Below are 24,994 nucleotides of genomic sequence, written 5' to 3' on the forward strand. Positions count from 1 at the left end.
TATCAAATTAAATGTTTTAAATGTAGCAGAGAATAAGCCGCCAAATTTAAAATATAAAAGTATCAGAAAACCTTCTTAAGTAAACTCTTCAATAGATGAACTCACAAAAAATTATAACTTCATATAAAAGATTTATTCAGCCACAAATGTTTTAGTGCTTGGTGGCAATACAAAAACAGATCTACAAACATTAAGTACAGACAGATATGACAATGAAAAGCCTCAAATCATATCCTTAAATGCCAGAATCAATGCTTAAAAAATATTAAATATACACAGAATAAGTGCTATTGTAGAGGTGAATGTTGGTAACTTGTACATGATGTGACCGTGTCCTTCATGTGATCTTGTGAGTTAGGGTTTCAAGGTGGTGAAGATCTAACTGTCCGTTAGTGGACATTACATGGGCGCGGCCCCATCAGCCTGTGAGGACGGTGGAGTTTGGTCTGGGTTGGAAAGAAAATAAAACTTTTTGAACACCGTGCCAGTGTTGATTAGAATTTGAGTTGTGGCATGTGTTACTCACACATGCCATTGGGAGCTCCAGGCTGGCGAGCACCCATCATCTGTCCAGCACCAGCACTGCCCACCGGACGTCCTGAGAGGGATGCAAAAAACACAATATTATTAAGGTTGACATGAAACGGACTTTGCGATTGTCTTTTCTTCCCTATTATACGTATGTCCGAGTGAAACAGCTTTTCGACTTGATTGGATCCAGTGGTTTTCCAAAGTAACAAGCCACTCAACATTTTCACTGGCCACAATTTTGTTGTTGGGAAACAACGTTTTATATGATTAAAGTTGACTAAGTTGCTCAAATTTACTTGAGCTAGATTTACAACCCTTTTAAATGTAATTGATCACTGTACACACCCAAGGTTTTGTGTAAAGCAAATTTTTTATGAAAACATACAGTCTATTAAGACATAAAAGAGTAGTGTCTAATTGCATATGATAAAAGTGGTGCAGGAGTGTATAAGATTAATTGAAAAGATAAAAACTAAACTAAAAACACCTAGACAGAGAAACACGGTTTAAATATTTATTAACAGCTGTAAATAGCGTAATGCAGAGTGGAAAAATAATCTCTGCACTAGAAGAACAAACACTGCCACACTATCTTGTAATGAACCAGCAGTCTTCGCCCGTTTTAGTCGATATGCAGCCGATATGACTAACGGATATTTCATGGAACTTTATAGTCAGGGCCCGTATCCCTAAAGAATTTTTGTGCAAAAAGTGGCTCCTAGCGGCCAAATTCTAAGAAAATTCTCAGAGTCATGACGTTTTCTTAGAATTTCCCCTAAAAGTGACATGAAAATCCCAGTTAATATAAAAGCTATTCCTCAAGATTCCTAGCGCTTAAAAGGGCTCCTAAGGCGAGATCTGCTAAGAGCAGGGAAGAGGACTTTTAGGGGCTGTTTACACCTGGCCACTTCATGCGTTTTCTCAGATCGGATAGCTATCCGATCGTGAAAAGACCAGGTGTAAATGCCCTCCGAAACGCATTCGAGACGGATTTGAATCCGATCGCTCAAACCACTTCAGGAGGTGGTCTGGGCCGCATTCCAGACGAAACTGGACAAGTGTAAATGCATCTGGTTGTTGAAACCACATATGTAAATTGTACTCCTCCCAAAAATGCTAAAAAAATAAACGTGTGAGAGCGTGTTATAGGCTATATGTAATGTTATAGCCAGATATGACGACGCTACTGGAACAGGTATCACCGCAGATGAGAAGCTGAGCATCTATTCATTAAGCCAACGTGCAAACTCTCGCAAATCAAAGTGAAAGTAAGTCGCAGACGCTTAACACACAATCATCATCATTAAAAGTAAATTCTTAAGAAACGAAATGATCTTACCAGGGCTGTTGCCGCTCTCTTTTATTGCGGTCTTTGAAATTTTAGCTGATGATCAATAAAATGCAGCTCATATCTGTTGCTCTCGTGACGTGCACTCCATTAAATCTGCATATAGCGCGGGAATTGAAGATCGGATTTAAATCCGTTTCGCAAAAACACATTTATGTGACCAGGTGTAAATGAAATCGTTTTGATATATCAGATAGCTATCCGATCTGAGAAACGCATGAAGTGGCCAGGTGTAAACAGCCCCTTAGTGGCTTAGGAGTTCCCCTAAGCAGCTGCACAAAACCTTTTTTTCTCCATTTTCGGTGTTTGTAGGATATTTGTTAACAAGCCTTCATAAATAGACCAGCCAGCAATCACAGACATTGATAAAAGCTGAGCCGTGTTACCCTCGTTAAGACCACACTGAGTTGTAACGTTGCAATTTCTACTTCATTAAGGACAGCCCCTTGAGATAGGCCATCTTGTTTTCAATGGGGTCCATATGGGAGTGAAAGTACAAAATATGCCAGCTAGGATATTAATATGAGCAAATAAGACATGAATCATTATTTGAACAGGGTGTAATGAGCTTAAGTTTTCACATATTTTAGATTCTAATGTTAGGCTATAACCCCTACAGCTTACTATTCATTTTCCAGATATTTTCTTGAATGTGAAATATTATTTACAATTACAGTCTGCATAAGATTAGAGTGTATAATTATGTTTATTGATTTGAGGGTACATCCTTTGCTCATTATCACCAAAAGTTCATTTTCATCAAACTTGTAGGATCAACCAATCACGGCTTTTGAAATGATGACTCATACCTAGCAACGGGGTCAACCACACCTCCTCACTAAGATAGGATTGTCCATCCATTCCTTGCTCAGAGTTCACTGAAAATGTTCTGGAATCACTTCTAAGCTAAAACTCCTGGGAGTGCAGGGCGGAAACAGCCTGGCCGGCGGCAGCAAAGGCGCGGCCGACGAGAGCTGATGTGGTCCTGCAGGCCTTGGACGGCAGGGCAGACTTTGAGCGCCATCTGGCGGATGGCGGGCAAAGGTGCGTTGCCACAGCTTCCTCAACCGGGGGAATTTGTGTGTATCCCTTCTCGGCGGCTCCGTCCACTTGGGAGAGAGTCGAAGAGACCGGTGAGCGGAGTCTAGCGGAGAACGGGGCGTTCCACGACTTTGAGAGCTCAGTGTGGAGCTCAGGCAGGAAGGGTGCTGACCTAGAGGCAGGCGCTTGGCGGCGGCTAGGCAGAAAACACCCGTCGAGCCTGTTGGGCGCGGGCGCCATCGGTGGGGACCAGTCGAGTTCCAATTGTTCGACTGCTTTGGTGAGGAGGCGGAGAAGTTCTGCGTCGACACTGGCACGGGACCGGCTAGACTCCTGTGTTGAGGAGGCGGAGCGGTGAGAACCCGACCACTCCTCGCTGTCCGAGGCTAGGAGAGAGCAGCTGTCTGAGATAGCAGCGTGGTCCGTTTCATCCCCTGAGGCGACGGCAGTGCGGGCGAAGGCCGGCCGCTGCGCGTCGGGAAAGGGGGGAGGAGAAGGAGATAGCGAGGCTCGCGGGAGGAGAAGGAGATAGCGAGGCTCGCGGGAGGGGCTCCGGCGAGCGCTCAGCTGCAGGTTCCGGTGGCCTCTGAGAGCGGCGTTTCTTCTTACGCGGCCCGGTGGAGGCAGACGGAGAGACAGCGGGAGCGTCGAACAAGGCGAGTCGAGCCCGCAGGGTCGACATCGGCAGTTCTTCGCACAGTTCGCAGCCGCCCGAAGAGAGAGCGAGGGCTGCGTGGTCCGGTCCCAGGCAGAGAGCGCAGATAACATGGCGGTCCCTGTCGCTGAGCGGAACTTTGCAGGAAATGCAAGGCATTTTAAATTAATGCAATGAAAGGATATAATCGCCGGATAGCGAAGCAGGCAGGGATGCTGAAGGCGGCGAAGTCGGCCGGCTTCCTCAGGCGAATCCTCGGCTTGCAGGTCGCTTGATTCGACGGCGGCTTCCTCAGAGTCCAGCGATGCGGAGAGCTTCGCTGAAGAGACAAAAATCAGAGAAAGCAGCCCCCGAGCCTTCTTTTATAAGCTAAGCCGCGCCCCTTCTGACGGGCCGTGACGCGTGAGGGCGCTGAGGGCGTGACGTCACGTCAGGCTCACTGGTAGGCTGCTGCAGTTGCCGCAGGGCAGCCAATGAGCACGCTAGATAGCCTGCTCTAGGTCTGCGTGCTGCTGCACTGCGTTGACAAGATTATAAAAATTAAGGATAATTTGTGGCTTCATATCTCGAGAAAGATGACTTTCCCGCAGCGTAAGCTACTTACGCAATACGAGAGAACCTCTCGTAAGAGAAGAACACCTCTCCAAAGTGCCAGACACCATCGAATGTGAGTTTGCCCACTCAAGTCGGTTACGACGATGAACTGCAGTCAGGTCGAGACCCCGATGAGGACGACGAGCATGCAGATTCGCTTCCCTTAGACGGTTTCTGACAGTTTGGGCAGAAATTCTTTGGTTATGCAAACCGATTGTTGCAGCAGCTGTCCGGGTGGCTGGTCTCAGACGATCTTTGGAGGTGAAGATGCTGGATGTGCAGGTCCTGAGCTGGTGTGGTTACACGTGGTCTGCGGTTGTGAGACCGGTTGGATGTACTGCCAAATTCTCTGAAACGCCTTTGGAGACGGCTTATGGTAGAGAAATGAATATTCAATTCACGGGACACAGCTCTGGTGGACATTCCTGCAGTCAACATGCCAGTTGCACGCTCCCTCAAAACTTGCGACATCTGTGGCATTGTGCTGTGTGATAAAACTGCAAATTTTAGAGTGGCCTTTTATTGTGGCCAGCCTAAGGCACACCTGTGCAATAATCATGCTGTCTAATCAGCATCTTGATATGCCACACCTGTGAGGTGGATGGATTATCTCGGCAAAGGAAAAGTGCTCACTAACACAGATTTATGAACAATATTTAAGAGAAATAGGCCTTTTGTGTACATTAAAGACGTCTTAGATCTTTGAGTTCAGCTCATGAAAAATTGGGGCAAAAACAAAGGTTTTGCGTATATTGCATATACATATATATTTGCGCGTTCTTGAAAGCTTATTGTTCGTATGCGTTTTTAAGCATTGCGGTTTAAAAACAAGTGATTTTAAACTGATGAAGCACAATAAGCAGCAAAAGACATCAGATTTCAGTATATTTGCACGCTCTCTGAGAGACCGCTGTCTGAGAGACGCGTGACATGAAAACGCTGCTCATAGAGCGCATGAGAACTGAACGGAGTGCTTTTTGCTACCTAATTGGGCTTACCTTGAACTTAGGTTAAATACACATGATCTAGACACCTATAAATAAACAAGTGACCATTTGCAACTAAACAGTCATTTATGCCATAAGTTAACATTAACAGTTGAGAGAGAAAACACAATAATTGAATGGATATTTATGTAGTATTTCTAGTGCTTGAAGTTTTTCAGGTAGGTCTATTTCATTTATGTCTTTGTTTTATTGTAGTTTGTTTTCTTTGCTCTTTCTTTATCACAGTTTACTTGTCTTCAGGAAGCTTAAGAGTTTTTTAAATGTTACTGAAAATGGTGAAAAGAATTATGAAATTTCAATGATCAAATATTTTTTATATCATTACCTTATTAAAGCAAAAATAACTATATCATGATGTATATCATTATCGTGAAATAAAATGACTCATATCGTGATATAAGATTCTGGTCATATCGCCCACCCCTAGTAGCTACTTTGTGGAACAACTGATTAGTCCAAAACAAATTCAATGCGCATGTGCATACAAAGTACGTGCCGTTACAAAAAACGGGTGACGCGTGTACTATTCTGGTGACGAAATTTGCGTCACCTAAGACCCTCGTATACGCGTAAAAACCGAAGGACACTTTGGGCCTAAGGGTGTACCTTGGTGAAGAGGGTTGTATGCAGTACTGCTGTTCTGTGTGGCTCCCGCTTGCTGCTGAGGTTCCACGGTCTGTCGTGCCTTCAGCTCGGCATATTTAACCTGCTCCAGGTGGAAGTTCTGCCTCTCTGACAACAACTGTTGTCTTTGCTGCTCCAGCTACAACATACAGATATCACATTGAGTTTAAACATCCTGAAATGTCTACGTTAAAAATGCTGTTGGCAGTCAAGAAGATCTTTGGAAGGTTTGGAACAACATGAGGGTGATTTTCTCTTTTGGGTGAACTATCCCTTTAGGAGATTAATGAAAATTATGAATGCATTATTTAGCACAAATAACTTCCAAAAATAAATTGATAGCAATTAAGACGCAGGTCATAAAACAGTGCATTAAGAGAGAAACTAGTGTCCTCTCAAACGTTTCTTGAAGACTTTCTTGAAGAGATGCCAGATCTTGTTTGAATGAGGCACACAGACTCACAGCCTCTTTTTCTCGATCCATAATGGTCTCTAGCTCTTCAAAGTGTCTCAGTTTGATCTCCAACTTTTTCATCTGAGTCTCAACCAGCAAAGCCACCAGAGATTTGATCTTCCTCTCTTCTACTGCAGCCAGGTGCTAGAGGGACAGAAGAGGAAGAAAAAGAGTGAGTTCAGATGAATCACTTTTTTGGTCTCTGTTAATGATCGTGGTTCTTTAGGGGTCACGTGAAATGAGGTTTGACATTCACCTTTGCTTTGGTAGCTGCAGAGGCCAGTGCTGAAGCAGCAGCTGTTGCGATGTTGACCTCCACCAGCTCAAGCTCCACCCTCCTCTTCATCTCCTCCCCATCCCCTTGGGTGAGGCACATGTCAAAACTCTCCTCTGGAAAGACGTACAAAGAGTATGAAATATAAAGAAATCCAGAAATCATACACAATCACACTACCTACAGTAGGGACTAATTGATTTTTTTTTTTTTTTCACTAGTTGTCTAGAAAGTAATAAACTTTGTAAGAAGAAACGAGCAAAGATGACACGGGTAAGGAACAAAAGCATGCATATACACTACTGTTCAAAAGGTTTGGGTTAATTAGATTTGTTTATTTTTTAGGAAATTAATATGTTTATTTAGCAAGTTAGACAGTAAATGCATTAACATTGTTAAAAAAAAGATTTCTACTTTAAATAAATGCATTTTTTAAAACTTTATTTTAATCAAGGTATCCTAGAAAAAATGTATCACTGTTTCCACAAATATATTAAACATTAAAACACAGTTTTCAACATTAATAATAATAATAAGAAATGTTTCTTGAGCACCAAATCAGCATATTAGAATGATTTCTGAATTATCATGTGACATGTGAAAACTAGAGTAATGGCTGCAAAAAAATCAGCGTTGCTATCACAGGAATAAATTACATTAAAAAAAATATTAAAATAGAAAAAAAGTTTTAAATTGTAATAATATTTCACAAAAACTTTCAATTTCAATTGACCTCTCAAAGCACTTCTAACATGCTTTGTGAATATTAAGAGCTACAGGTTTACTTTGTTTTTACTTTGTTTGTAATTCCAAATATAGTTGGCATCTAGATTGTTATACAAATCTATGGGGGAATGTTAGGGAGAAATGTTAGATAACATCACATAAATACAGAAAATTTGCATACTATGCATACTGAATTCCGTTTAGCATCAGTTATGCTCTGACCTGCTGTGCTCTCCTCTCCTCTCTCTCCTTCACTCTCTTCTTTCTCCTCGTTCTTCACACGCGCTCCCTCTCCCAAGATGCTGTCACCCTCAAGCTACAACAGAAAATACATGCACAGTGACAATCATATTTTCCTTTTTAAGATTTGTAATCCAAGACTATAAAACAGCAGAATGGATGATTATTTGTATCTGAAGAAGCTTCTCATACCTTTTCATGCTGATCATATTCAGTGTTCATTGTTTCTATACCACTCCCATCTAAACAAAAGAAAAAGAGAACCATATTTTAGTCATATTCCTAATGTTAATCAAACTTTATTATATAATATTTGGTGTATAGAGGTCATATAAGGTGATTGTTAAAATGACATTAAACATTATGAAAATTCTTCTTTCGTTTACTGCCCTCCCCTGGATTGTTTCAAGTACAACCATTCCAAGGACAGTTTGGAGTCAGTATGATTTTTTTCATGTTTTTGAATATTCTAATATATTTCAAAAAGTAATTTAGCCAAATTTACAGTACCCATTACTCCAGTCTTCAGTGTCACATGTCATTCTAATATGCCGATTTAGTGCTCAAGAAACATTTCTTATTTTTATCAGTGTTGAACACTCATTATTTTTGTGAAAAATTAAATTTTTCAGGATTTTTGGATGAATAGGAAGTTCAAAAGAAGAGTGTTTACTTCATCTTTTGTGACATTATAAAATGCCTTTACTATCACTTTAATGCATTCTTGATAAATGAAAATATTAATTTCTTTAAAAATCTTATAGATCCAAACTTCAGGAAGTTAATGTACATCTCAGGTAATTTGATATTTACAGCTGGTTTTAACACGCATTTCAAATTTGAATTCGGGGGAAGAGTTTTGATGTTATGACTACATACGTCACTTTAAAAAACATTACACGCATAAACAAGTGAGATAAATACCAGTCTTTTCTGAATTGTCATCAAGTCCTGCAATCCCGCCTGTTTGGAGCATAAAGGCCGGATCTAAATTATGCCCAACTCTCTGTGCTTTGTGAAAGCTGGCAGTGAATAACTCTGGCGGGGCCTCTTCTCTTGCTCTCGAGAACTCCTCTGAAAGACAGTTAAAACATTACATACGTATTTTATCTCACCACACATATCTTCAAATCAGTACACACACTCAGTACACACACTAACAAACAAACACAGACTCTTACCTAAAGCTGCCTTGGCAGCTGCGGAGGCCACTCGAGGGTCCACCACAGATGCAAGGAAAGCAACAGTGCTCATTACAGGGTTCCCTGACTGGCTGAAGGGAACAGGCTGATAGGCCAGAGGACCCATTGAGGCTTCAGAGTTCTCTAGATATGGGTCCTCTATGGGCAACCGCAAGAAGTGAAGAATACAGTCATCCTGTGTGCGGCTGCCCACGTGCTCCGACACCTTATTCCAGTCATCTTTATACATCTCCAAAGCCTGAGAAGAGAGATATAGCATTCAAAAACGACAAATAATGAAAACCTATTTCAGGCCATGGGCCTCTTAATGGTCAGAGAGCAGATACTCCTATTACACTCGGTTTAAAACAGAGGCAGAGTCCGAAATTACATACTCTCGAGTAGGTACTTACTTTGAATAAGTACTTACTTTGCAAGCATTAAAAAAAGTATGAATATACTACAATCACCATGTTGCCCTTATCATGTGACCTATCAGCATCAGTTGCGTCGCTTCACTAGCTGCGTTTCCATTAAAGATTTGCGCAAAACTTTTGCAATATTTTCTAAATGTCGATAAACTATTGCGAATTGACGGTTTTTCCATTTCTTGTATGCGACTAAAACGTAATTTTTTCCTCCCACGATAAGTAATTCCAAAAATCATGGCAACTGATGTTGGTAGGTTTACGCATATCCCAGCCACCACACTAGCCATTATTTTTAATCGAAGGAGACGTAGGCGTGTTATCCAAGCATTACTGGCAAGGAAAACCCCTTATACTTGGGAGTAGCACATATGAGGTGTTTCTCCCTCCTATCTGCTTCAAGGTCTTGATAAATTGTGGCATTTCTTTGTTTAGTATCCAGTATTCCAGTCATACTTTTGTCTTTTATGAGTTTAATGAAGAACTCTGTCTCGTCTTCTGTCCAAACATACCGCGTCATCTTTAAAGAATGATCAACTTTTACGTACGCCAAGTGACCTGTAAATGCAAAAAAACTGTTTCCATTTCCAGTTTCGCAAAATATTCCTTTTTCCGAATTGCCTGAAAAACCACATCATGCGATCGTAAAAACTTTTTTCTGATATATGGGAGTTTTTGCGAAATTGACACGTTTCCATTGGGCGTATTTTCAATTTGCGCAATTTAAAGGGTAATGGAAACGCAGCTAATGTCATTCACAAATCCTCTCCCATAGCCTCATGGGATAGTCAAGTGTCCATTGAATGCGCACTTTAGAATCTCGCCGGTAGCAGTAGGTCATCCGAATACTTTTTGCCTAATCTTTTATGAGAACTGTAAATTCGGACATTGTATTTTGCATACAATAGTAGGGAAGTATGTGATTTTGGACGCAACTTGGGTGTTGCATTTTAAACCTAACATATAACATTTGTATTAGTACCCATATTAAGTTATTTAGCTAAGCAATAATATGATAATCATTATTATATATTATGACAATTTTTTTAAATGATAATAAATTATTATTATTATTATTATTATATAATTACTATTAAATATACAGATCCATATAGATTACATTTTAATTTTACTTGATGCATTTTAATGTGGAAGGAATAATAGAAATGTAGATGGATTATAGATTCTTAAAAAAAAAAAAAAAAAATTTGTTTAGGTTGTGTAATGCCTAGTTCACACTACACAACTTTAAACGTCGGCAGATCGCTGTGCTGTTCAGACTACATGACTTGCTCTGGAGTCTTGAAGTCGTTGTGGTGTTCAGACTATGTGACACTACGTAAATCTTCTGCAACAGGGGCTTACACACTACAGGAGCTGACAACAAGTCTTGGCGCATTCCAATGGCAAATGGACGGCGGGACAAAATTGTTGGTATATATATATACCGTATATATATATATATATATATATATTAGTGGTGGGCCGTTATCGGCGTTAACGTGCTGCGTTAACGCGAGACTCTTATCGCGCGATAAAAAAAATATCGCCGTTAATCTATTCTCCAAGTTGGGTTGGGAGATGATGACGCAATCTACCCGCGGCCGCGAGGTAAACCCGGCTGCAACGCATATTCGTCGTCATCTTAAGTAAACACAGCTGAAAGTGAAAGCTGGTGAAAAAGATCGGTGCAACATCCATTATTTGGACTTGGTTCGGGTTTAAGCCGTCAGACGAGCAGCAGCAAAGAGTGTGTGGGGTAACAGTTCGGTAAGTTAACACACGACTAATCCGTTCTACCACCTCAAATTCAAAACGAAACATGATATCACTGAATACCAGCGCGCGCGTATTATTCCCATTCCAATATATCTTAGTGCAGGGCCGGATCTACCATATGGGCAATCTGGGCACGTGTTTAAAAGCAATTGTTTAAAAGCAGGGGCACCATTGTTTAAAAGCAATTGTTAAAATTGCTTTTAAACAATTCATGTGCGACAAGACAAAAGTCTGACTGTGACACACACACACACACACACACACACACACACACAGAAAGACGCGCGCGCGCCAGTATCGTGCGCACAGACAGCACTCCAGAATACAGTTATCTTTCGTGCTTGAACTTACAATAACACACATTATGCCAAAATGTCCGTTTTGTCGAGTATCTTCATAACATAAGAGCTGTCTTATGATGAACGTCAAGAGTTGTGAAAGAATGAGGCGCGTGCGAGAGCCGCGTCTCCGTCAGCTGGTCTTAAAGAGACAGCAGCCAATAAAGCTTTCTGTCAGTAAAGTTAATCAAAGAACAAAAAGAACAGAGAAAATGACTCACTGCTGTTGACTAAAGTTTTTTTTTTTTTTTTTTTTTTTTTTTGCTATAATAAGGATTAGTCTATATTTAATTTATAATTTATGCAGTGCAGTTTGACAATTTCGGTATATGTCCTAGGTCTACCTGTTTGACAGGCACAGGTAAATATGACATTTATTTTTAACTCTTGTATTATTGAGACAAATAACAATATTGAATTTATTTTAATTTGAAAACACAGTGCATTTAGTTGTTGTTTCTAGTTTGAGTTGAGAAATGGGCTACAAATTTCAGCATTATCACTAATCTGTGTGTGTATTTTACTTGAGAAATAAGCAAGTTAACTCATGAAACCATTTGTTTACTATATCGCAATCGCATATCGCAATATTGACCTCAATAATCACAATATGACATTTTCCCCAAATCGTGCAGCCATACTTTTCAGAAAAATTTATTTCGTATCATTGTCTTGTGAACTAGTCATTCAGCTTTTGATCAATAGTGATTGGCATGTTAAATCCCACACCTGGTGTGTGTTCCTTTGGAGGGTGTGGTTGTCAGGTAGGGGAGGGGGCCCATGAGCTTCAGTGCCCAGGGGCCCCTGGGGGTACTAATCCAGCCTTGCTTAGTGGTGTAGCACATCATCTCGATTTTAAGAATCGTTGTTGTGTTTCTTTTTAACTGAAAAGACATCAGTTAGACAATATTCTAATTTTAAATTTGGGGTTTCATAAGCTCCAAGCCATAATAAACATTAGACCTACTTAAGTCTCTGCAGCTAGTGTACTTAAATTTTATTTATCTGCAAAATTATGTTGTATACTTACAGTTTTGCACAATATATGTTCTCAAAACTACATACACCCTTTAAAAAAAATATACATTTAGCAGTTGTTTAGCATGGGTCTGTGTAATCTGTTCTGAAATGGTTTTATTATAATATACTGTATATCGTTATCGCAAGAGGCTGCAATGTATATCACAATATAGATTTTAGGCCATATCGCCCATCCCTAATTGATAGCCTATAGTAGTTGATAATAACATAGGCCTACCTAATGTTGCCTATGGACAGTAACAGTACAGTAGTAACCTTTTACAGTCTGAGTAGAACAGCTTTCTCAAGCAGTTTGTGATGCATTTTGGAAACAGGAGATGAGCCCCTGGTCTAATGCGCCACCTGGCTTGAGAAACCCGTTCTCAAAGACTTACTTTTATAGTCATTATTTGGGTAGCACACATATTTTGAATGCCTTCGGCAGAATTCAAATGAGCCATTTTAATCTAGATTAATCTAGATTAATTTCAAAATTAATCTAGATTAATCTAGATTAAAAAAATTAATCTATGCCCACCTCTAATATATATATATATAGTTGAGCACCGTCATTAGAACTCTATAACCGCAATTTCTATCTTTTCTATTATAGAGAATGTTTAAATACTAATTAAAAACAATTGTTGACAGTCTGTGTTATTATTGGTCTATACGTTTCCAACTGTAATTGATTCTTTCAATCATTTGAGATAGAAATAAAAGCTATGACTATGATATAGTGATGTGCCATCATTATGAGATTTATTAAACAAATGAAAAACATTTCCAATAATAAACATTAGCAATAAACATTTGCAATAATAAACAATATCATTACCGATAACTGATCGTGCAGTTTAATTACCCCTTGACTGGCCCCAAACATGTTTGATAAAAGAAACATATACAGTGTGTATATATGATGTGTATTACATTTTAGCTCAAAAACAATTGTAATAAAAGATAGGATCATAAGATGCTATATTGGGTTTTTACCACTTAATGAAGTTTTGTTTTGTAAATCGTGAGACATGATTTTTACCACTTTGCTTTGTAGAAATAATTTATTTAAAACGAATTTCGTTTTGTACAAATTGTATCTTAATTTTAATAAATGTTTCATCAACCAATTGCATGTAGGCCTATTTATAAAATAAAAAGGAAATAGGCAATATAATAACCGATGAGTTATGTCATTTGACTCACGTCATAACCGTCACACCAATTCTGAAACCGGCACACGCACACCCCATATATATATATATATATATATATATATATATATATATAGGCCTATATTGTTTGTGCAATGATCTGTTTAGAACCCCGAAAGAAAAAAAAGAAGAAAAAAAAAGAATATGGGTGAACGGATGGATAAGCACACGCGGGCAGCAGGGATTGTCTGTCAGATAGAGATTTGGAAGTGAGTAAAACATTATAATGAAAAAGCAGCTGCCTGTTGTGGTTTGGCAACGATGGTTACAAATACAAAGGGCTTTTGTAATATCATAACAAGATGATCATTGGCTGTTGCTCGTCGCGACACGTGACACCACAGGCTATCGAGTCGGCCGACAATTCCAGATATTTGGCATGCTAGATATTTTTCTGGCGTCGGCGATGTGTCAGCGAGGGGTTTTGATGCGTCGTTAAGTATTTCACACTCAAAGATTGGCGAGCGCGGATCACCCGCAGATTTGCACGCGATTACAGCCTGACCTGTCGGCGAGCTCGTTAACTTGCAAATCGGGCTTAAAATCATGTAGTGTGAACTACGCATTAGTGTCATTTGCAATTGATTGACATCAAAAAAATATTGCCAACCCCCTGCAGTACTGCAGTTAAAGACTCCTGAATACAAATCTTTAAGCGTTAAAAAAATCTTGTTGACTGTTTTAAATGGCTTACCTCCAAAAGCAAGAGTGTTTCCTGTTCTGTCCATTCTCTCCCTGCATTTGCACCTTTACTCTAAAAGATTAAATAAAAAAATAAGACAGAAAGCAAGCATGCAGTATTGAGATGCTAAAGCTCAATGCAATCAATAGATTCTAGAAAGTTCCGGTAAAGCACTGTTAAACTGAAACCATGAACGTTGCAAACACATTGTTTTTGTTTTTACCTTCGGATGTTTCTTAGTATAAATGTCAATCCGTAGACCAAAATTCTGCAGGTCAGATGGTTTTTCTCTCAATTTCTCTGGGAAATGCAACATATGCTGAGAGGCTGAAACCTTTCAACACACAACAAATAAACAATATATCAAATTTATTAAACATTTTGTAGAATGACCATTAAACTGTATAATTGTCCTAGGCAACTGATTGCTTTCAACTGAAATATATATTTCATGTCACTTTGTTAGATACAGTAAGTAGACAAGTAATAATTGGAAAAATGTACAGTCAAAACACTTTTGGGATTCATTTTGTGACAAGGACTGGCTGAATGTAAGAGGTGATCATTTAATCGAAGAGGTGATGATTTAGGGTGCTTTCACACAGTCAGTTTAGTCTGAAACGGGGCACGGTTTGCATGAAAAATAGGTAATGTGAAAGCTGACAGCAGACCCGGGAGCCCAAAGGAGGTGGTCTGAATTTGGTTGCAATGGAACTGTGGCATGATTTACATGAATGTGAAAGTAATTCAGACTTGGGGGTGCACTTGTTCAGGAAATAAAGTAACCTGTGCATGTGTTTTAGCAGATGGATGACATCACTAATTCAATGATGATGATGATGATGATGATTCACCTTGGATATAAGCGAGCAGTGTCATCGTGTAGAGTGAGTGCTATCTATCATGCGCCGTGCATGTTTGTGATGACATAAGATGAAGGCAAATGCACCAGGGTTCGATAGAATCAAATCAGTGTGAAACCAGACCAACGCTTCGGGGGGCGCCGAGAACAATCATACTCAGACTCTGACTCGTACTGCGGCAAACGTGCCCAGTGTGAAAACCCCCTTTAAGCACAAATGTCATGTTTGTCAATACCTGTAAGGGTCTGTGTTGTAGTGGGACGAGTCCGGACGGTGAATCTGTAAGAACGTTAAAGTGTGGCGTTGGGGGTGGGCCCATGGGGAGGGGTCGACTTTCTGCATCTACCTGATAATTTATCAGCCCCCACTGCTCCAAAAACGAATGAACCCTAAAATGCACATCAGCAAGTTTATAAATTAATTGCAAATTATTTATGCACAGGTGTCAAAGATACAAGTGAATACACACACCTTATAAGTGCACACACATCTCCTGTCAGGTTTCGTCTGCAGGAGGCCGAGGTCAGATACTCCTGAGGGTTCAGCCGGTATGTGTCAATCATGAAGTTGCGGTATGCAAGATATCTACAAACAAAATATGAACATGTTTATTTTAAGTTCAGTATGGTGAATCTGATGCAGATAGTATGTGCATATATGCATATTCACACTGACTTACATTTCTGGTGTTTTGGACTTATTTTTCACATTGAAGAACTCGGGCAGAGCTCGTCTCTCTATATGATGAATACTAACACACAAAAAAAAAATCATCTATTACTCTGTGTAAAACTGTACAGGAATGGTAAATGCCCGAGTATGGGCAGAGCACTAGGCCCCAGCTCTGATATCCATGTAAAACTGAGAATTTGAGTTGGTGTAATCTGAACACATGTTCAGTTAAACCCTCACCAGTTGTAGTCGAACCATGAGGCATAGGTGGGCACAATGATGTGATGCGTTTGCTCTGTGGCACTCTCCTCCCCCTCCATCCCACGGCCGAAATCCCTCTGCTCTTCCTCATCCTACACACACAATAGGTCAGAACTCACATATTTGAAGACTGTAGATGATCTAGTTTGACTGTAACTGGGTTCTGGATGTAGATTTTGTGTTAAACTGGACAGAAAGCAACCATGACAAACTGACTTACTCTGATACCAGAGAGCAGGTCCTCTTCTTGGTCATCTGAGAGGAACACATAGATATTCTAGGTTACTACTGAAATCACATGAATACAAACAGATTCACTGAACAGTGAATTCCACAAACAAACTTACCTAAATCAGCCATAATGCCTCCTTTAACTGGAGTGTTTTCACTGTCTTTTTTCAGGTTCACTGTAGCCAATGAGAAATAAATGTGTTACACTCCCGACATCAACATGAGCACTAAGCACAGAGTAGAAAAAAAGAACCTTACCATTTTTAGGCAGAACGACCTCCTCCATGTTGGGGACTGGTGTGGGATCCTCCATGTCTTTAGTGAGATCCTCCTCTGGCTCCGCCTCTTCTGGTTGGCCACGCCTCTTATACACCCCTGAGCTATTGGGTTACACCAACATAAATAAGTTACTAAGAATCAAATCACTGGGGATTTAATTCACAATTTCAAAGGAAAAAGCTAGTGACTTAGCCACTAATGCTCCCTGACTTCCCGCATAGGTGACCAAAAAATGTGGCAGTGACTACAAAGTAAGAGATGTTCTTTAACCTTTTCTTTCCTCCCTTCTTCTTAGACTCAGAGGATGGTGGAGAGGGGGAGCGCCGCCGCTTCTTCACAGGTTTATGTTCCTTGTGAAAGAGAAAACAAATAAAAGAGTCTAAAAGGACAAAACTACAAACCAACTGCAACTACAAACTAAAATAAACTTTGCAAAACAACTAACGGAGTTAAAAAAATTAGCATGAAATTAGACAAATTAACATACCTCTGTGCTTTGGTAGATACGCCTGCGGAAACTCATACTAATCCCATTCTCGTCAATCTCATAGTCTTCCTCGTTCATCCACTCATTATATATGTCAGTGTCAAGAATCCATCTGGCATGAACCTGAGAAAAGGGTGTTCGAGAAAATATTCACACTTTCCTACCATTACAAATAAAAGCCCATCTTAATTTTATCTCATATTTTAATTAGAGATCCACCAATGTATCAGCTGCCGATATTTATCTTTTTTTTTTTATTTATCAATTTAAAACCTTTAACATGTCTGCCAGAGTCCTGCACGGGTCCATTTTTGGAGACCCGCCCCCGCCCGTACCCGCAAAGTTCAGCACCAGATCCGACCCGTCACCCGTGATAATATCAAAATTAAATCCGCACCCGCCCAGACCTGTTAATATTTGGCCCGTTACCCGACCCGTGCCCGCGATAAACCACACAGGTGAGGCGTTCATGTAACATGTAAGGGTGCGCTGCCAATAACGCACCTAAAAGCTGTCACAAAGAACTGGGAAAAGTAATGATTATTAATATGTCAAATATATCAAGGAGACATTTCAATTGTTTATTAATAAACAAGTTTTTTCTGTGTCAAAGATGACGATGCTGACTCGCGATCTTCACAGTAGTGAACACGCCAGAGAGAAATGCACATTTCATATGGATTATAAGCAGAGAACAGTCTGTTTTCTTTCGTTTTGAATTGTTTTGTTTAAAAGTACACATTTCATGCTTTCTATTTCTCAGGTCTGTGAGGCAATTAGCTTATACGATGAGTTTCGGTTAATTTAAGAGACGATCAGTTCACGCGCGGGCGCCTCCGTGTCCTGATTATATTGCCTGCTATATTTACTTGGTTACTTATACTAAATTGTTTGATGAAACATTGATTAAAATTAAGATACAATTAATACAAAACGAAATTCACTTTAAAGAAAGGCTTTCTACAAAAACAAAATCATGTCTGCCCACTCCATTTGTCTCGGGATCATCTTATTCATGCTTTTCACTTTAAATATAATCAACATGAAATTTAAAAAAAAGTATATTATTTTATTTAAACATGAATATGAAACTAAATCGTTTTTTAATGACTGGGCTACAACACATAGGCCTATTAGCCTACAGTACAGAGAAATGTAATGTCGCAACTTGGTCGGACTAAAAGGGGAGAAAAAAATGAATTGGGTCGGTCCTAAATTGACAGGGTCGGTCGGGTTACGGCAAACAAGAATATTTTTAAGGATGGCCGGACTAAAACACATATTTGCGTATGTGTAATGGTAATTTTAGACATACAAATATTGCACATATTTTTCATCCGCTACCCGCCCGCAAGGAGTTCATTATCCGCCCGCGTCCCCGCCCGTGAATTTTAGGAATGTCACAATCCACCCGTTTTAGCCACTTTTATGCGGGAACCCGACCCGTTGCAGGACTCTGATGTCTGCTATTATAGCAAAAAAAATGCTGAATATAAACCCATAGTTTATTAATTAACTGCATGAAGGCACAGAGTTGTGTTGTCTTTCTGCTTATTAAAAAAATATGTAAGATTCTATAATAATAAGTCAAATATGAGTAAATGATGTTAATAAGAAATATTTGATAGCAAAAATAACCTCTGAATTTTGTCAGTGTTTTTATTTGCATTTTCTTTTTTATCTTAATGTATGCCTCTCTTATATTGTTGGCCTGTTGAATTTTAAATCCATGTTCAATGAAAATGATTTGATGATGCAGCAATAAACTAGCTAGTATACCTTAAAGGTGCTGTATGTATTTTGTTTTTGTCTGGACTAAAGCATAAAAATACCACGTTTGAAGATATTTAGGATAAATTATGTTCACATACTTGTTTCTTCAAAAAACAAGGCTACAGCCAGTTATTCTACTTTGAAATCTACATTCCATGTCAGAATGTCAATGTTTTGGTCTGTGTGATCTCACCCACTACCAATTTACCCAATAGTATTTCAATACCCCGGGTTGCCAGTCGGAGGAAAACAGCGTTACTGCGGACATGGAAGAGACGAACCGGGTCAGAGATTGCAGATTCTACCAATCCTAAAAAGCCTCGCATCCATCTAAAAGGCTCTATGACCAGACCGAGGCATATTAAACATGGATAAATCAACTCAACAAGGCTCGTCACCTTCCATTGTCAATTGGGCTTGTTCCTGTTGTGTGTCCTCAATCTGGCAAGCCACATGAGCATGGAGTCTGAGGATTTCAAATTTTGACTGCACTGAAGTACCCATTTCAACCACTAGCTGTCAATAATACATACTGCACCTTTAATTCATGTGTTTTTGAACTTTGCACTAATGAACTAAATTAAAAAAGTAATCTATTTGAATGACATAAAAATAATGACATAATACTCCTTCAAATAATTGAGCAAGTGACAAATTGATATCGGAATTGGCCAATAGTTGTTTGTTAAAATCGGTATTGACAAAAAAAAAAAAAAACATTATATCAGTGGATCCCTAATTTTAATCATTTTTGGAAGCCAACAACAGACAAGACATGCAAAGATTAGTGTGGGGGGATCATGGGAACTCAAGGTATTAATACTTGAAGAATTCTTTCACCTTCAAGCACCTGTCTGGGTTGGGAGGTTCCTCCACTTCTCCATCTATTTCATTTGCTGATTTAAGTGAGTCATAACTAATAAAATATGAAACATATATCATCATTGGGTAACAGAGCAAATTGTACCATTTTCTAATCTCCACATTTAGATTACTTGTGCGAATGTGTGATGTATTCTCTACCTGTCTGGACACATGCCCCAATGCACCATCACATGCCGATCCAATCGCATGACTGGTCGAAGCCACTCTTCTGGAAAAGGCCCAACAGTGAATGTTATACATAGGGAGATATGAACAGTTTTACAGATACTGGCACATTTAACCAATAAACATACATCCATCCTTCCTGCACAGACAGAAAGTTGAAATTATGTCAGGACCACTATCATCAAAGATTATTGACAAGTAGCATACATTTTGGATTGGCAGTAATGTTCTTTTCTGGATTATGGTTTTTCAAATATTCCCTTTCATTCAGTGTGTAATATATCTGTTTGTGAATGTAAACTTTCTGCAAAGTTGTAAAGTCGAAAGTGCACGATAAATAAAAGTTATTGTCTCTCAGAAGAAAGAATCGATTCTGAACCGCCTATACGAGTCGTCTGTTATTTGAACCCCACTGTGTTACCATTAAACGTCACTAGATAAGACATTTGCATAATGCCCGCCTATGTTGTACGTTGTCCGGCTGCGAACTTGACCCCACATCAAACACGTCACTGCTTCTCAAATCACGGAGTTTAACGTGGGCTTCGCAGAACACTTGCTCTTGAAAGATGGGTCAGTACCCAGCCTATTTGGACCTCTATATGCTCCTCATAATCACAACCTGCAAGTATGATTAATTATTGATGTATATATTTTCTACCGGTTGTTCAAAATACCTAGTTTTGTGTTTTATATAATGTACGTTTCCAGCTAACCGCTAACTCACGAAATTACTGTCTTAATGAAATACTTCTGCTAAACAGCTGTGGGCCACTGTTACCTAAAACTGTGTCTATTAAGGCAGATTGTCTGTAGTTCTTACTACTTTGAGTAAAGATAAAGGATGGAGCAAGATTTGTTTTGCAAACTTTAATGTTACATCAGTCATTCATGTTAGTGCCCGGCTTCCAGCATGTGCCCCGCAATAAATTTGAAATATACACATCGGTTTGTTGATGCTGATGTTGAGGAATTACAGTTGCAACATCTCATAATTTAACTCAAACTGAGTAGTGTATCACTGAGAAACGTCCTGCTCAAGTCATCCTTGCGATGGAGGTTCGGGTTGAATAACTAGTTCTTCCAACGTTTCATCATCGGATTCGCGCTCGCATTGATATGGTAAAATCGACGTCATCGTTACCGTCTTTACAGTGTGTACAATCGCTGAGGACTGAGGAAGCCTCCAGAGCTGAAGTTCAGTTATGGTAATGGATGTTTGTTTCCAACAGGTGCTGTAAGCTGTAACCAATCACAACAGACTGGGCCATCTGACCAATCAGAACAGAGCAGGCTTGAAGAAAGGAGGGATTTAGAGAGACTGATTCATCCGACGAGTCGTTTGAGAATCATTGAAAATTGTGGTGATGTGCTAGCCTGGAAATCCAGACCTAAATCTGAAAGATTAATGGTCTGGCATCGACTAATGAAAATCGGCCAGCTCGAGGGGCGGCACCAAGCATGCATTTGAAAATCTCACTGCACGCAATTGGATAACACTACGACCAATCACAACAAGCCCCATACGCTTAGCTGGTAGATTAGACTCTTGCCGTATCCGGTTGGCAAAACAGCAAAAACGTCCTTCTTGCAAAGGAACGATTCGAGCGCCGTCTTCTGTTCCTCTTTTAGATAAAATGCCAAGTCTAACTCATTCATTGTAGCGGCCAAAGCCGTTTCAAACAACTGGTGTTCATCCATAGCCATCTTGCAATGTTTACTAATGACTTCGATGTCACAGCGCTGCCATCATCTGTTTAGCTCGCCTCTGGCCTGCCTATATCAGATAACCCGATGTGATTGGTGCAGCACGGATACAAGGGCATATTTAATGAGCATCATTACTCCGAAGCCAGAGTAAACTCGCTGAGCAAATTCAACTTGTGCTCTCGCGAGAACTCTGGATTTCCAGGGTAGTGATGTGCAACGTATATTGTGAGAAAATTAAAGTGTTTTTTGACCTCTGATGCATGTAAACCTGTTGTAGAAGCACCAAAACAAAATGAGGAACCGTTAAAATAGCATAATAGGGGCACTTTAATGTTCTTAATGACAATAATTTCATGTAACAACATAAATCAAGATAAATTACAGTCTGACTCGAAGAGGAATATCAGAAAGCCAAGTCCTGACTGTGGATTAGAGGAGCAGCAGATGAAAGGTAATTAGCTCCTGAGCAAGACGATAAAGCTGATAATACGGAATGGACCTATATAGGGATGCTGTGATAGGTGTCGTATTCCTTGTATAGGTAGATGTGGATCAGCTGAGAGTCAGTTGATATGAGCTTGACTGACGTGACTTGCCAGAACTAAAGCTATGCTCAAAATAAATATACACACCTTCATCTGCTGTGGAGGTTGATGGGTATACCTGGTGGGTGGCTTGTGACCTCTCCTCTGTCACTGTGCCCTGAAAAGGCAAGACAAATTGTGTATACAGTAATCAACAATGTGCATATTAGGAATATGCTCAATAAAGCAACTAGTTGAGAATGTGGCATAGAAGTTACACATTATTATTAGATTTTAATCGGGGGGTTTTTGTGTGTGTTAAGAATACTTGACTACAAAATTACTCTAAATCCCCATCTGTAGTGTTAATGATCTTTGTTTTTCCACTGACCTGGTGTCGCACAACAATGTCTTTGAGTTTAAGAGCTTGCTTCTGTTCAAGATCAGGGGACAGGTACACCACAGGTCTGCTTAATAAGTTATTCTAGCAAAAACAAAACACAGAGGTCAGATACTGTACCACACTTAGATTTGCTTATGATCTTCGTGTTTGCAAAAAATCCAAGCACAAATACCTGTATCAGAGTTTTCTCCACACAGACGAACATCTCTACATTGCGTTCCACTCTGGATGGATTCTGAAGATCAAAGCGTCTCCTTTGAGAAAAAAAAAAAAAAAAGAAAAAAAAAAGATTACACAAGATGAGATAAATTTGACAATCTTTATCGGACACAAAATTTTATTAGATAATGAATCACAGTTTACATTTACAGTTAGCGGTGGGAGGTATGATGACCCAAATCTTATGTCATCAATCTCACATAAGTAAAACAATTATTATATCATCATTCTAATATATTTTAAATCATACATACACTACCATTCAAAAGTTTGGGGTAAGTACGACTTTTTTTATTTTTAAGCAATGAATACTTTTATTCAGCAAGGATGCACTAAATTGATAAAAAGTGACAGTAAAGACATTAACATTATTTAAATAAATGCTGCTCTTTTGAACTAACCATCAAAGAATCCTGAAAAAAATGCATCACAATTTGCACAAACCTATTAAGCAGCACAACTGTTCTCAACATTGTAATACAACATTGATTACAAAAACAAATGTTTCTTGAGCACCAATAAGCATATTAGAATGATTTCTGAAGGATCGTGTGACACCAACAACAGCGAAGGCTGCTGAAAATTAAGCTTTGCCATCACAGGATTAAATTCGATTTTAAAATACATTCAAATAGAAAACAATTATTTTAAAATGTAATAATATTTCACAATATTACCGTTTTATTTTTAAGCAAGTAAATGTGTTGGTGAGCACAAGAGACTTCTTTAAAATACCTTAAAACTCTTACTGACCAAAATCTTTTGAATGGTAAAGTATATATAGACTTGATGAACATAAACCTAAAGATTTCACATTAAATGCTATAAATGCTAAGATTTCACATTAAATACAAATAAATGGTACATCAGAATCTCTACATACACATTGTACACATTTCCGCCATTATACCATCCAGCACCATTCTGCATTAATACTAACCAGCCCTGTTCTGTCTTAAACTTGTAAACCGATCCCAGAATATGACAGAGAGCACTGCCAGGCCTCAGATCCTGAAAACACTTTGCCTGAGGACAAAGAAACAATGCTGAAACAAACTCACACGGATCACTGATAATTCTGCAAATCTAGGTGTCATGCTTTGACTGATCTGGGTGTGATCCTTGACTCAGTCAATCAAGTTACAGATGAAAAAACACAAACATATATTTACAGGAATAAAGGTGCTTTTGTATGGGCTTGCCAGAGAAAGAAGTGAAAAAGCATTAACTCACTGGGAGTTTTGTGAAGCTTGGGTTATTCGCTCGCCGGCCAAATGTGTCTTCCTGAAATTGCAGCAGTTGGATGACCAGACCAGACAGAGACTTGCTGGAGGGAGCATCAGTCTGCACATACTTGAGAGGGGGGGAAAAACAAAATACTGTAAAGTTGTCTTACTTTTAAAACTGCACAACAAATGCAAAGAGGCCTACAACCTTAAGAGTGTTCATGAGCTTTCTCTACAATGGTCTTATACATTTTAACAGTTTAAAACATCAGATGCATCATAGTACGTGTTACATACACAGTGGATATTGGGCAGGGATGGCATGGCACTGAGAGGGGGTGTGTCAGTCAAGTCAGGTAAACAAACACCTTTTGACCAGAAACCTGTTCACACAAACTTCAAGCTGCTAGCATGTTGCTAACATCAACATTTACTTACATCGCGTCATATTGAAACTACAAATCAGTTGTTTTTGTTTTTTATACTGAATCAAAGGGTGGAGTTATGGAGCTGGATATAACCATAACTTTATTGCTAACATGCACAGAGGATGATGGTTGTGACTTCTGTCCTGCCAATCACGTATTCTGTCGAGTTAGCTTTTCATTTCTGTACTATATAAGACAAACAGACAAAATACCGCCACATAAAATATTATTTTTAGAGTCAGTTTAAGACGTTAATTAGAAACCGAAAGCGACAAAAAGAGCAAGACAACCATAGCTGTCTGTAAAAAAAACAAAAAAACAATTAAATCAAAGAAAGCTTCGGATATGGGGTCCTCCGGCTATCTAGCACGCTAACCTTTTTATAATGCTTTCCAATCCAACTGCGAACTGTTTCCATCTGGGAAATTATTTCCGGGCTCTCCCAGAATTTACAGCACGGTCCACCGTCCATTCTTCTGCTCAATGAAGAGCTGCAACTGGCTTGACTTGTCGTAGGTCCCGCAGCAGCCATTGTTACATGCTAATTAGCCTCCGTTACCCAGAATCACTGAAGACTCCACAGCGCCTCTAGCGGTTAAACCAAAAAAGGCGCCAACGACGCCTACTGCATACTACGCAGTACATACTGCATAATGGCCAGTAAGACCAGTCCTCAAAGTAGAATTAATTAATAATATGGCCATGTACATTTTTGGACCGTTTTTAATTTTT

At 39.4% G+C, this 24,994-nt stretch overlaps 1 protein-coding gene across 1 annotated transcript; it reads right to left on the reverse strand.

Annotated features, from left to right (window-relative positions):
* Nucleotides 1–118: 118 nt before the first annotated feature.
* On the reverse strand, nt 119–24,932 carry smarcc1b (SWI/SNF related BAF chromatin remodeling complex subunit C1b). The gene is made up of 28 exons (XM_082185221.1): nt 24,639–24,932; nt 23,842–23,961; nt 23,549–23,634; nt 22,562–22,643; nt 22,378–22,470; nt 22,095–22,164; nt 19,726–19,795; nt 19,543–19,618; nt 16,930–17,052; nt 16,713–16,792; nt 16,422–16,543; nt 16,280–16,339; nt 16,153–16,187; nt 15,912–16,024; nt 15,679–15,750; nt 15,471–15,584; nt 15,235–15,388; nt 14,360–14,470; nt 14,149–14,208; nt 8,676–8,934; nt 8,419–8,568; nt 7,687–7,736; nt 7,477–7,570; nt 6,511–6,644; nt 6,264–6,398; nt 5,783–5,939; nt 527–598; nt 119–446 (listed from the first exon to the last, which is right to left on the reverse strand). Exons 1-28 carry the CDS (start codon nt 24,792–24,794, stop codon nt 400–402), a joined length of 2,895 nt encoding a protein of 964 aa, XP_082041347.1. The 5' UTR covers nt 24,795–24,932; the 3' UTR covers nt 119–399.
* Nucleotides 24,933–24,994: the final 62 nt, after the last annotated feature.

The sequence above is a fragment of the Leuciscus leuciscus genome, assembly GCF_965113295.1.
Source record: "Leuciscus leuciscus genome assembly, chromosome: 12".
In the NCBI taxonomy this organism is placed as follows: Eukaryota; Metazoa; Chordata; class Actinopteri; order Cypriniformes; family Leuciscidae; genus Leuciscus; species Leuciscus leuciscus.

What these genes read in the sequence shown, in the direction of transcription:
- smarcc1b (XM_082185221.1), bottom strand. Translation starts at nt 24,794, where the DNA reads ATGGCTGCTGCGGGACCTACGACAAGTCAAGCCAGTTGCAGCTCTTCA. An exon ending in GTATCTACCAAAGCACAGAG is followed by an intron (nt 16,793 to 16,929) that starts GTATGTTAATTT and finishes CTCTTTCACAAG; the next exon opens with GAACATAAACCTGTGAAGAA. An exon ending in TGGAGCTCCCAATGGCATGT is followed by an intron (nt 447 to 526) that starts GTGAGTAACACA and finishes TTTCCAACCCAG; the next exon opens with ACCAAACTCCACCGTCCTCA.